Source organism: Lygodium microphyllum, chromosome 12 (assembly GCF_053477565.2).
Source record: "Lygodium microphyllum isolate KBCC chromosome 12, Lygodium_microphyllum_v1.1.10, whole genome shotgun sequence".
Classification (NCBI taxonomy): Eukaryota; Viridiplantae; Streptophyta; class Polypodiopsida; order Schizaeales; family Lygodiaceae; genus Lygodium; species Lygodium microphyllum.
In genome coordinates, this window is record NC_141146.1 from 17,256,333 (window position 1) to 17,270,419 (window position 14,087).

At 41.6% G+C, this 14,087-nt stretch overlaps 1 protein-coding gene across 4 annotated transcripts in view; it reads left to right on the forward strand.

The window, feature by feature from the left end:
• The window catches only part of REP (Rab escort protein), a 61,685-nt gene that overhangs the window by 24,320 nt on the left and 23,278 nt on the right, over positions 1–14,087 (forward strand). For all 4 annotated transcript variants that reach the window (XM_087689216.1, XM_087689214.1, XM_087689217.1 and 1 more), the window contains 2 exons: positions 5,160–5,285; positions 5,364–5,463. In XM_087689216.1, the coding sequence (XP_087545342.1) occupies positions 5,160–5,285; positions 5,364–5,463 (226 nt within the window). The remainder of the gene's footprint in view (positions 1–5,159; positions 5,286–5,363; positions 5,464–14,087) is intronic.

A 14,087-nucleotide genomic window follows, 5' to 3' on the forward strand; every position in this document is an offset into this window, starting at 1 on the left:
TCATTCATTCAAATTAACTATGTTAATTGTCTTTGAATTACCCTAACCCGAACTATGTTCTTCTAAGTTTATGCTTTGTCGTATGCTTTAGTTTATGTTTTTGCGTTAGGGTATTTCTTCACAATACCATCCCATCACTTTTCTTGACAACACCTAAACAAACAGGTAAGGATCACTTATCCTAGAACACGTAGCATATGAACATGTTTTGTCCCTATTAGGCTAGTATTTTGCAAGAGGTTTATAGACACATCGTGAATGTGAGGCAAAGCTACGCGCTAGTATCCATCTATATCATGACTTGCCATTATGCACATTGGTTGTACATTGGGGTTACTTGATAAATTGTCAAACAACACTTGCAAGCATTAGCTCCTCGATTTGAACGGGCTAACCATGAGCGAAGCGATGATATTGCCAATGCTATCTGACACCTCCAATTGTTGCAATGCAATGGAGCAATGCTGTGAGATGACTTCATTGTCCAATTTATCAAGTAGTAGCATTTGAAGGGAATTTGCACAGTGAAGGGAGTGAAACACAGTACTTCTGGTAGTATAATATTAAAGTAGATGCTGAAAGATGAAGGATCGTAGTGTAGGGAGCGAAACACAATCCTCAAGAGTGAAGAAAACACAAAAACGCAAGTACTTGATGTATGTTAACAAGATTGTTAGTTCATGTGTGAGTCTGTGCATGCTTGTCAAGGTTGGGCACATTGTCATTGTGATGAGGACGTGAAATTTTGAGATGCTTTAATCTTGCTAATAACGTGTGCTTAAGTTATTAATCAAATGTGCAAGGTTGTTTAAGCACATGTGATGCACATGGCAGTTGTTTCATGATAATAGGCCAATGACCTTGAGAATGCAATGGGTGTCAAAGGCAAAAGTTGTGATAAGTTATGTAAGCTAGGCTTTGGGGGTCAGTTGGTGTCAAAACCTTTTGGACCTTAGGGTAATTGTTTGGCCAATAAGTGTTGTTGGTGACACTAGGGACTAGCATTAATTAATTAATTAATACCAGTTTAAGGGTCAACAGGGGTTGGGGGTCACTCTAGGTTGCAAATGGCCCAACCAATTTAATTGTGGATGGGCACATTTAATTTTGGGTAGGATCAAAATGGCCGAAATTAATTTTCAGGATTATTTAATTTTGAAAATGAATTAAATGGCTGGATAATGCTGAAAAATGGGTTTAGAAGGTTGTCACTTGGCAAAAATGTCCATGCAAACTGAGAAAACGTTTTTTGGGGGTTGGGTCTCAGCCATTTTGTCAGTTTACAACTTGAGAGAGAGAGAGAGAGAGAGAGAGAGAGAGAGAGAGAGAGCTAGCTGTTGGTCCATTTTGTGATTAGAGATTAACAATTTGCTGCAAAAGACAGCCATCTGGGGGCCTCATTAGGTGGGGGACAGCAAGGAGTCACCTTCTAGGTGCTGGCAACAGCATTGCTGATTAGATGACAACATTTTGGAGGTGTCTGGCAGTAACTGCGTTAAATGCAGGTTGAAGAAGACAACAAGTAGAATTAGGGTTTTCTCGTGAAGAAAATCAGATTTCTCTCTCATCTTGGCTTTCTCATCTTCTCCAACTCATTCTCAGGAGATCTCAGCATTTCTCAGCCATTTTGAGCAGATCTTCGCCAAATTTGGTGGACAACAGAGAGATCTCTGCTGTAAACCCTGAATTTTTGCAAAAATTAGGGTTTGACAACCACCTCGGGACCCATTCCAATTGGTGAAGGCATCGTACATTGAATTCAGTACTTGAAATTTGTGTAATTTGTTGAGAATTTGCCAATCACACCCTATGTATGCCCCTTTGTATGGAACAGTTAGGCTAGGGAGATGCAGTCCATTCTAGGAAGAGGGACAGATCCCATAGGCACAGTGGATGCAGTGTGCTACCAAGCAATCCTATATAATGATGTACTTGACTATCACTTTCATATGATGATAATGCAATAGTACTTGTCTCTTTTTGTCAAGTGTCTGTGTCATTGTTAGTCCTACATAAGATTGTGTTTATGAGTTCAAGTCTCAATCTTGAAACCTAATTCACTTGTGTAACAGTTGTCTACATTGTCAATGTCAACATGAGTTGTATCTTCATCTTCCATCCTCCATAGCTTCCGCCTCTGCCATGCTCTAGATCACGCATCTTTCACATGGTATCAAAGCTCAGCTGAGCATGGCTTAGCTCTTCTCTGCTCTCTCTCAGTTCCTTTTCAACTCTGGTCACTACAGTTCCAGCCCATGACTTCATCTCTCAACTCTACCTTCACTTGAGCTTCCATGGCAGCCATAGCCAGCGTCACCCTGTCAGCTTGAAGCTCTTATATCTCACTCCACAGGTCAAACCCCCTGGAGCTTCCTTCTGGAAAAGTGTTCCCCTGCTTCCAGAGCTTCTTCTTGACACATCAATCACTGACTTTGGGCAAGCATAGCTTCAGCATTGTGAAAATTCTCAATCTCTGCCCTGTGTCTGCCATAGCCAGACAGGACCTGCCTCACTTGGAGCTTCCATAACTCCTCAACCAGGCCACTTCAGCTCCTGCTTCCTTCTAGGGGATTGTTCTCCTGCTCAATGCGCTCCACCTTGGCACATCAATCGATCACATTGTTGCGCCCTGACTTGATAGCCCATGAAGTGAGCTATCTTTCTATAAAAAAAGTTTTGAAAATCATCAAGTACAGCTCCTGCAATCTGAAAAAAACCAGGCCCCTGTCTCAAAAACCCTAATTCCACCATAGCCAAAATCTCCCAAGCTCATTTTTCTTTCATTTTCTCTCTCCTAACACTCAACCCGAGTCTCTGCCACTCTGATCCACTATGTTATTGAAGTTCCCAGCAAGAAAAAGATTCAAGAAGATAAGCATCAACAAAATCAAAGCATCAAGAATCATCATCAAGTTCAACCATAGTATCTTTTGATACTACATAGTGTGTTTTCACACTGCCATTGGTTGTGTCTTTTGACACATTAGATTTCAACTCTGTGCTGGAAAGTTTCAGAAATTTTAAGCTGATTCCATCATGGAAATGCAAAGCATGAAGTCTCTTGGATGGTTACCTGTCATAAAGAGTAACATTACTATTGTTTTCCATTTACATTGCATGCAAGACTTGGCTATCTTACTTGCAGAAAGACATGGAGCTATCTATATCAAAGTTCAATCAATGAATCCATGAGAAGATTTTGAAGACATTTCCACTACCTCAAAGATGATACCTTTGCTTGAGGGGGACATGGACATGAAGACTAAAGCTGCAAGCAAAGTCAAAGAAGAAGTAGACCAAAAAGACCATGAAGAAGAGAAGAAGGACAAGAGGAAGATCTGCCATGAAGCCCAAAAGACCACATCATTCAAAGCTGAAGAACCATAGATGAAAGACAAGAAGATTTTCCATGTTGACAAAGAGAAAGCATATGCTGAAAAAGACCACAAGGGCCTATCGGTCCTTGTCTCTCATTTTCTGTTTTAAAAGCATTGTACCTGCCTTAATGTTCCTTTCATAAGCTTGTAAAAACTCCTCATGTAGCCTTGTATTACAGCCTCTGTACACTTTGTGAGGCCCCTGTTAGAGCCTCTGGTGTTTTGCCATGTTTGTGGTATGCCCACACTTTGCAGGTGTTGCTCTCACTAAAGCCTCTACACACTTTGTACTTTCAGGTTGTGATTGAGGAGGGGTGTTGAGAATCTGCCAATCACACCCTATGTATGCCCCTTTGTATGAAACAGCTAGGCTAGGGAGATGCAGTCCATTCTAGGAAGAGGGACAGATCCCATAGGCACAATGGATGCAGTGTGCTACCAAGCAATCCTATATAATGATTTACTTGACTATCACTTTCATATGATGATAATGCAATAGTACTTGTCTCTTTCTGCCAAGTGTCTGTGTCATTGTCAGTCCTACACAAGATTGTGTTTATGAGTTCAAGTCTCAATCTTGAAACCTAATTCACTTGTGTAACAGTTGTCTACATTGTCAATGTCAACATGAGTTGTATCTTCATCTTCCATCCTCCATAGCTTCCGCCTTTGCCATGCTCTAGATCACGCATCTTTCACATAATTGTTAGGGAATTTAGATGCCAGCCCATTCATTGCAATTTGGGGCAGCATTCGGCTAGTCGGTGGTTCCATTTGTGCAAGTCTTGGGTAAAAAATGAAGGGGCAATCAGCCCGAATGGATTGCTGATTGTTGCTACATTGCTTCAAAGATTCTGCTTGAAGATGCTACTCTCTTGATTGTTGATTAAGCCTCTACAGTATTTGACTTGCTTTGTGAAACAAGGACTATTACAATAAAATGCCACAAGAGTGTTAAAAGCTCAATTGGCACTCAGTCATTAACATTGCATACTTGTACATGTCGAATTGTTGTGAGAGTCTCAAATTTGTTCCTGATTGCTCTATACAAGTGCAGTGTAGACATGTTGCTCCATTGTGACCATACCACCATCTCTAACCTCCCTAAAGCCAATTAATACCTTTACAGTGATTCTTCAACAGAGTGCAATGCCTAACTTGGTGGGGTTTGGTTGCTGGTGGTTGCATGTGAATCCTTCACACATGTTGCTTCTTCCCATTGTCCAAGTTTGTCCTTCATCAATTGCAATACATGTTCTTTAATTGATTCTGGTTGCAAATTAAACACTCCTTTGGCTCTTCATATAGTCAAATAATAGATTAATAGTTTCATGGCATGTGTGGCTTGTGTATGCATGTACCATGGGAGCCTTCTTGAGTAGTGGGTGAGAGTCTCATGTGCATCTTTTCTCGTGGAGTTATTGGAGTAGCTTTGACTCTTAGGTTCCTTTGCCCACTTTAGACTTACTAATGTAATTCCAACTGGGTTCAATTTTCATGCACATGTCTGAAGGCTTAATACTTGTGTTTGTTGTTTACGATAAGTGTTCTGGGAATAGAGCCATAGTAACTTGGTCAGGCTAGAATTGGTTAATTTTGGTTCTAATATGATGAGCTTAAACAAAAAAGTGAGCAATGTCACCTCTGTGTTCAAGAGCCCTAGGTGCATGGCACGTGTGATGTCTTTGTTGTAAATAGATAACTAAGTTTGTTGCTTATTGTGAACATCACTGGCTCTTCTTATTCTGGTTGATCCTTAACATAACATCTTTGTCTTTGCAGGATAATTCTGTATGCTATTTCCTTGGCAGATGATGAGCAAGGTGAAAGTCCGGAGTTTCATAAGAATGTCCTTACCACACGTGAGGGCCTGCGTAGATTGTCTCTTTATCTTACCTCTGTTAAAAGGTTTGATGGCTACCTGTCATCTGAGAAAGTCCTTATGTGGATGACTTCCTTGTAAGTATTCTACTACTATTTCTGCAGGTTTCCAAATGCATCAGGAGCTTTTCTGTATCCATTATATGGCCAAGGGGAGCTGCCACAGGCTTTTAGTCGTACTGCTGCAGTTAGAGGAGCTCTCTATGTGAGTGTTTTGCTAAGCACAAATTTATAGTCTCAGATTGTATTGTCACCAAAGTTGTGCTAGTAAGCTTATTGTGAAGGGATTTGTACTAAGGAAACAAATAATTGTTCTAGTATAAAGCTTCTGTATAAACTTTTGTACATTTATCTGTTGCGAAGAGGAAGAGGTGAAGAAAGTAGAAGCAGTGGTAGAAGGAGGAGGTGTGAGGATGCACTATTGTGGAGAAAACCTAGAGCCTACAAACATGACGAACCCATGAACTCAGAAGAACACTAATTAAAAGGAGAGAATTTATCATGGGATGAAAACTCAATTGACGAAACGGAGTATGCTAGGTGTGATACAATGGATGCTCAAGGAGCAGAAGCTTTCCAATAGTCAGTGTCTCTTGTGGGAGTGGGTCGAGGGAAGCGGAAGGAGAGTCTAGGCATTTCAAATGGTTCCTGAACGCAGTAAACCACCAAAACTTGATGTTGGATCGATGAAGGAAGCCTTGGCAGCTGGATGACAGAGGAAACTCTCAAAAGCAGCAGTCACAGAGTAGAGGGTAGCAGTGGGAAAGGTCCAAGAAGCAAAATGAAGATCCAAAAGGTGTCATGATGACTCCAGATGCAATTGTAGCAGGGCAGCAGGGTGAAACACAAGCTGTAGGGTGATGTGATCACTCCACATGTTGTTGCAGCAGGGTAAAATGCAGCAGTTGAATCCACTCCAGACAGCAGCAACAATATTGATGATCGCAGAGAATGACATCGCCACAATAGGGTGATGACATCAACAGCAGCAACAGGTCACCAGGGCAGCAGGGTAAAACACAGGCTGTCGGGTGTCATGATCACTCTAGATGATGCTGCAGCAGGCAGCAGGGTAAAACACAGCAGCTGAATCAGTAAGTGCAGGGCTGGGACCTGCAGACAGCAGCAGGGTGATAATGACAGCCGGGAATGATGCTGCCATAGCTGGATGATAATGTCAGCAGCTGCAACAGCAGGTCGCCGAGGTAGTAGAAGGTTGCATAGCTTCCATGGCTGTTTGAGTAGGGGAGCAAAAGTTTGCAGTCTTTCTCATGATGAAACTCTAAAGTTTCTCTATGTACAACATTCTCTCTTATTTTTTAGCCATTTCTCAAGTTAGTTTAGAAAAATCCAGCCATTTGAGTCTTGAGAGATAGAGATATTGGAAAATCTTTGCTGTAAACCCTAATTTACAGCAGAAATTAGGGTTTGATAGCTACCTTGGGATGTATGCTTAGAATTGAGGGCCTAGGACTTGAATTCTAGTAGCTGAAACTGAGGAATTTCAAGGAGATTCAAGCGGCCAGCCAACCAATGTCAAATTTGGAGCTAAATTTGTCTAGCAAGGAGTAGGGAGAACGCCAATCCCTAACCAAACCAAGGGATAAATTGGTTTGAAGGCTTGTTAGTCAATCTTGACAGCAAGAGGTACTTAGGTTAGTGGAGGAGATCAGAGAATCTCATTTGTACTCCATTTATTTGCAATAAAATCTAAAGAAATACCGCAAGGGGCACAGGTTTTGAGGCCAATAGGTTGTTTATTGTCCAAGATTAACGAGATAAAGTGTGCATTTCAATTTACGGGAATTAATTACGTGTTGTAATTAGTGTTAAATCAAGTTATTTACCACCCTCTCCAAGGAGGAAGGTTGGTTTTAGATTGCCTTGTCATGATGGCAAAGCCGATGGAATACTTGTATGGGTCTTATTTTTGTTTATGTTTGTTTGTTTGTTTTTTTTTTCTAGCTGAGAGTTGCTTGTATATACATATGTAACAAAGGGAACCATAATGTAAGACCACCTTCCCAAGGGTGTTGGGGAAGTGGATTGATGGCAACGAGTGAATGTTGCATAGTAACCACTAGCCCATCTAGGATCCATTATTGGTGATGTGTCCATAAATCTTTGCTTGATGATACAAAAGGAAAGCATGCTATACAATTCATGGATTTTCGCTTGAAAAGATGCCCACTAATTGTTAGCTTTAGGTGCTTCATGGATTTTGTGGGCTTTTTGGGCATTTTAGTGGGTGCCATTTATGGCAGCAAGGAGGGATATTTTCGCATGTGGGTGTCCTGTTTATGGTTGACTGCTCTTTTATTTGGGCTGCCCTACAGCTGGCCGACCTAATTAGGGTTTGGCTCCTTTTGTTCTCTATATATACAAGCCTCCTCTCCACTCTTCATCATCTCATCATTGCATGCTTACATCCTGTGGAGAGAAGGGAACAGGAGGTACTCTGGTGGTTAACTGTTATGTATGTGGTTTGTACTCATTGTTCACTTGCTTTGTTATATGGATTCCATGGCCCGTTTCTTCATTGTCTAAGTTCTTGTGCTCTTGTTTCTCTTGTTCATTTTATTTAATAGTCAATAGTTTTTAATATTGCTTCCATTGCTTATCTCATTTTCACATGGTATTAGATGACGAAGTACCTTGGTCTTGGTGCATTTTGTGGTGTTGTGATTTTTAGTTCAGCTTTTCTACAAGTTGCATTTCTTGCTTCAGGGGTTGCATAATTGCATTTTATTGCTACAAGTGATTGTGTGAGCTAGTGACCTTCTCCCTTGCCGGCTGACCTCAAGCAGGGGCTAGATGATGTAATTTTCCACCTTTTGCACATTGGTAACCTTACATTTTCAGCTCATACAACTTCATTTGTGCTGCTGCGACTTCGTTCGTCATCCAATTGCAGTCATCTACTTGTTTGACCTCTTGTCTACCGAGCATTTGTTGGCTGGCCTACTCATGCTTGTGGTACAATTGATCATAAGTACATTTCAGCCTTAAGAGTGGTTTTATGTGTGTTAGTGGTTGTAGTTGATTCACTACATTCTTTCCACTATTTAATCCATTCTCTTTTTTTCTTTGTGTGTATAACTGTATGCTTGAATTGTTGAACCTTTGATTGTTGGGTGTAGTGATCATAAGTGCCTTGGGTATTCTCTTATACCCTTACTTTGTTTCTCTCTTCATCATTCAATGTCTCCTTATACTAACTAGAAATGTGTGTCACGGTGATAGATATACCTAGGCTTGATAGTGGAGAACATTGGGAGGAGTAGTTGCGGATGTGAAAATATGCTAGGGTTTACACTGAGAAAACATAGCATGCACGACTAAGATTGAAACACAAAGACTTAGACAGAGACAAGCAAAAATCAAGCCCTTAATGCAAAACACAAAAACTTAAAAACTCAAACACAAGACAAACATAGAGAGAAGAAACTCTGAAGTGAATGAATGTTGTAAATGAATGTAAGAGTGTATAGAATGCCCAAGAATAAATCAGTGCAATATCGGAGAGTGATGTCTATCAAAGATGGATCCCATGTGCAATAACTACTAGTCAGGGATGAGGGAGTATTAAATAATGAAAGGTAGCAGATTGATCACCAAAACACAACATTCAAAGTTTGAAATCTAGTAAATGCAGTAGTGTACCACCAAAGGAAGACTGAAAATTGATTACCCAAGGTGGAGAACTATTAAGTGAAAATAGGAGAGGTGCTTGTTGATATAGACAGCTTGCTAGACAGCAAAAATGGAGGTATTGCAGTAGTCACCTGATAGAAGAGATGACAATAGCATGTCACCTAGTATCAGACGCTGAAAATGTAGGTTGATCAGGTGCTATGATGACACATCAGATGGAGATCTCCAAATAGTAGAGTGGTGGTTGAAAATAGGTGGCCTAGGGTTGGATAGTGATGAGTTGCACTCAATGATGGTTGGACAGTAGATGATAGGTGTCTGATGGCCGAAATTTGTATGGTAGAGTGAGAAACCTACACAAAAAGATGAGGCTAAATGGTGGGCAGCTTGTCTATTTATAGATGTTGAAGGGTGTTCCAAAAATGAGGGATTTGGGAGACCATTGAAACTCTCTCGAACCACATACCAAATTTGTCTTTTTCGTTAATTAAGTGTATTTTGGGGCTGATTAAAAATGCTAATCAACCTTAAAGTGTGTTTTAGCTTAACACCTCCCTCTCAGGCCCAAAACTGAGTCTAAAAGGGAAGACCAACAATGTTTATTCCGAGGTGCCCCACCCCAAAGCTGCTAGGGCATCAGACAAAGGGTGTATGTCGGCTGCGCAGTGGCCTACCAAGACTACATAGATGATGGTTATTTTACCAAGGGAGTCCAAGTAGTCACCCCAGAGAGGATAGGGCATGAGACAAAGTATGCTCGTCGGTTGCCTAGTAGTCTACAAAGCCCTTCAAAGACAGATGGAACCACATGAAACTTGTGTTTTTTTTTTTTTTTTTGGTTTTTTGGGTGAAAAGCTAAGTTTAGGGGGTGGTAGTCGATTAAGAAACAATGATCTAGAAGACCGGAGTAGAGATGGTACACCCAAAACATCACAAAATAATACAAGTTGATCCAACTACTTGAGAATATCGATGACGAGAGAAAGGTGATGAAGTATCATGTGAAGAAGGATGGTAGTGTAATCTGCCGATGGAAACAGCTTAGGATTTGTCTAGTGGTGCTCTTTACAATGGCCCATGGGATGCAAAGTATGCTTCATACTAAATAATGCACATGTAGCAGGTGCCACTTGGACAATGTTCTTCATGGGAAAATTGTTCACTTGTCCAAGTGCCCTAGTACAAAGATGATAGAATCGTTGCGATGCATAGGGAAAGGTATAAGAGGGGGGTTAGGCTGATGTCAAAGACAAGTGGCGAAACTTGTAGAATAGCAAGAATGATAGGAATCCCCTCTCAACTTGGATATCGATGCTGAAGAACTAAGAGGAGCTTGAGGATGTCGGCCTTTGTGTGGTGTCGAGAATCATGTGGATGAAAATGATCAATTATCCCTATTGGAAGAGCAAGGATAGAAAACATTGCCATGATAGCATTAAGAGAGATGTTGCATGATTTGCCATAGGAGGAGAAGCTTTCATGTTGATAGAAGAGCAAAGCTCCAAGTAGATGAAACCATGAAAGGAACGGCACACATCTTTTATCTCTTGCTCAGGAAGGACTAGTGCAAGTCTCTATTTTAGCTCTACATTGAACTACAAAACCTTGTAAAAGAGAGAAAAATTCTACAAGGATAGAGGTGAGTAGTGAGATGCTCCAAAAAACAAAACAAAAATAAAAGAAGGCAAAGCTAAGTGTAATGCAATGAGTATGTAGGTATGCAATGGAAGCCTAAAAAGGGTAAGGCTAAGTGTGTGGCCATCGTTGTGTATGGCGAGGTGGAAAAGTGGTCTAAGAAGGTGTAGTGGATGTCCTAGGAATGAATGTGTAAAGTGCAATAGGTGAGTCACTAGTAGACCAATCAACTAATTCTTTAGGAGTCGTGAAGGAAATAAGGCTCTCTGTGTGCCACATATCTAGTAGCCATTGGGGCATATGAAACAGATGATGTAGCAGTAGGAGGCGTAGTTCCACTAGATTGGCTAGTTAGAGTGGAGGTAGTCGTAGGAGTCTGTAGTGGTTTTCTAGGAGGAAGACCCTAGGCCTTGGTACAACACTCCTTGTCCACATGGCTCAACCTTTGGTAGTGTATGCAAAGCCTATTTTTCTTAGGAATTTGTTGTCAAAGGGATCATGTTTCTTTAGTTCCATTGGAGGAAGTTGTGTCACCCTTGTTTTGGCCTTCGCATCTTGCAAGTTCCTACCACAATTGGTTTTCCCTTGCAAAGAAGAGGCAACCAATCCTCACACCTCTAAATAGATGTGTGTGGAGGGCTTTTTGTGAACTTGATCGTGCAACCTTGCATAATGCAAGAACTGATACTCAAACTCGTAGAAGGTTGGCAATCTAGGTAGTGAAATAATGTGTTGGATAAAATGGAAGTATTTGTTGGGTAACTTGTATAAGAAGGGTTCCTAATCCTCATGTGACTTTGGGGAGCTAGTAGTGGCAAACTCAGCTAGTGAATGCCGATACTCGGGCAACTTGACTTTTAGATCATCCCCTTTCTCAATGGAAAACTCTTGAAGCTCAAAATTGAGATTGACATGTCAATGCGATGCGTAGAGATCAATGAGATGACTCCAACGCTCAGATGTGAGGGTAAAATGTTGTAATTGAGAGTGGAACTCAAGAAGCAACCCTTGCATTAACTCAACATTGGTTGTGGCATTGTGGGCTCCCTATTAACGAATGTGATCAAGGTGAGCTAATGGAGGGTTTAGTGGCATAGACTCAATACCAATGATGAGGTCTCAAAGTCCTTGAGATTCAAGCACTTATTACATGAAGTTCGACCAAGTAGTGAAATTTGACATGTCAAAAGGAGTCTTATTCATGAAGGCATTCTTGGCTATGGCAAGAGGAGCGGTAGTGCTAGGAGATGGAAGTGTGTAATGGAGGTAGGGTGGATAGAGATGTGGAGTGGAGTGCACTTGGGAAGGAATCCTAGAGTGTCCACCATGCGAGAAGTGTGCATAGTAGATTCAAATGTGGGCATAGGCATGGACTGGGATGGGCATGGTAACCGCTTGAGGAGCCCATGGTGGAGGGATAGGGACATGGGGAGTAGAGGACAGAAATCCCTGTGTAGGAGTAACCCAAGGGATGTGGAATGTCAGTTCATAAGCAGAGGATGGATATCCTTGTGTCTGAAAGGTTGTGTGGGGGGTTTTGCGAGTGTCGAGGGGTAGTAAGGGGGACGCCCAGTAACATTGTCCTAGAGTGAAAGGATGTGGTAAAGTGGAGGTAGGTGGAAGGTACAATGTTAAAGAGTGTCATTCCCCCTAATGATGCACCGAGAGGTGCAATGAATGGAGGGTAGGTAGATAGTGGGATGGAGAAAGAGAAAGTGCTAGGAGCAGAGATGGAAGATCCAACCCCTAAAGTGGTGAGGTGGGAGCGAGTTGAGAAGTATGGTTTACTTGCTCAAATGAAACAGATGGTAGAGATATACGTGATGAAGGGTATTTGCTTCGAGAGCCTTCTCTATTAAAGTTAACATACCGGAAACCATTTAGATCCTGCACACCAAAAGAAGAAATAGGAGAGGGTTTTGGCTCATACGAGTCAAAAGGGTTATATGGACCTAACACAAGGTGTGGCTATGATGAAAAAGATGAATTGCTAGATGTGTCGAATGTCGTGGTACTTCCAAGATCAGGGAGGTGGCCAGTCTCACTAATCGGTCCAAACGGAATAGTAGCACTCGTTGGAGTGTAATCCGAACTGTATGTGATGCACAAGTACTCTTCAAAGTTCAAACTCTTCATCTGTAAGGTGACCAAAACAAGAAGAAGAACATGGTAATGGTAAAGGTGTGTCTATCTCCTCCTCAAGATCATAATGTCTTCTAAGTTCTTAGAGCCTCCAATGATGGAGAAGGTTGACAAGGTGTCATAGGATCGTTAGAAGAAGGTGCCGGAGACATTATGAGTTAGAATCGAGTCGTGTGTGAGTCTTGCACAAAAACTAGCTTCCATGATCATTGCAGGATACTCTTTAGAAGAGCACCGACTTTGATACCATGTGAAGACATGCCAGGGTTTGCACCGAGGAAAAACAACATATATGACCAAGATTGAAAAACAAAAACTTAGATAGAGATACGCCAAACTCAAACCCTAAATGCAAAATGCAAAATGCCAAACCCAAAACGCAAAAACTCAAAACTTTAACACAGAGACAAACATAGAGAGAAGAAACTTTGAAGTGAATGAATGTTGTAAATGAATGTAAGAGTGTATAGAATGCCCAAGGGCAGAGTAGTGCAGTGTCGGAGAGTCTGTTAGAGATTGTCATCCCTTGGACATGCATTTTTCTGAGTTAGGTTGTGTACATATGCTGTTTTCCAGCCAGGCAGTCATTCGAGTGGTTCCGTGTGTGAAGCAGTGTTTCGATCTGTCAGTGCCATATCAGCAGCCAGACGCGCAGGTTGCAGTCAGACTGCCATGTGGCAGTCCAGTCGGACTGTGTGGTCCTGTTGACCAGATTTCAACATAGTTTGCTGCATTCATCTTGCACTCCCGAGTCTCTTTGTGCCATCTTTGACCATTAGATCGGTGTTAGGTACCATTAAATGCCACATCTCTAGTGTCACCAATTGACACTTATGGCCAAATGAACGACCTAGGCTAACAATTGACACCAAATACCACCAAGTACTTGTGCAACATAAATTATAGCAACTTTTGCCTTTCACATTGTTAGAGATTGTTATTCCTTGGACAACAAGGAGTGTTAGCGTGTGTAGAGCAAGACAACGCAGCAGTCATGTTAGTAGCCACGTCAGCAGCCAGTGCAGATGCCACGTGGCAGTCTGCAGTCGACCAGGCAAGGGCAGACGGATAGTTGTGCACCAGTCGGTTGTATTTAATGCAGCCGACCTGGTCATTTTTGGCCTTTTCTTTTCTGCTATTTATAGTAGCCCTCTTGCACATTGTCACTTGTATTTGATAGATTACAGCCTGTTGGTGGCAGAGACAACACTCGGGCTGACGGAGATCGAGGTCCTCAAGGGGAAGACATATGCAGATATTCTCTCTGCACTTGTGTATAATTTTTGCATTTTTATACAACATTCTTCACTGTAGATTTTATGTCTTTCATTGTCTCTTTCTCTCCCTGTCTCTTCTCTCTCCGTTCACTCTTTGTCATGATCATTTGCTTCCGCATTG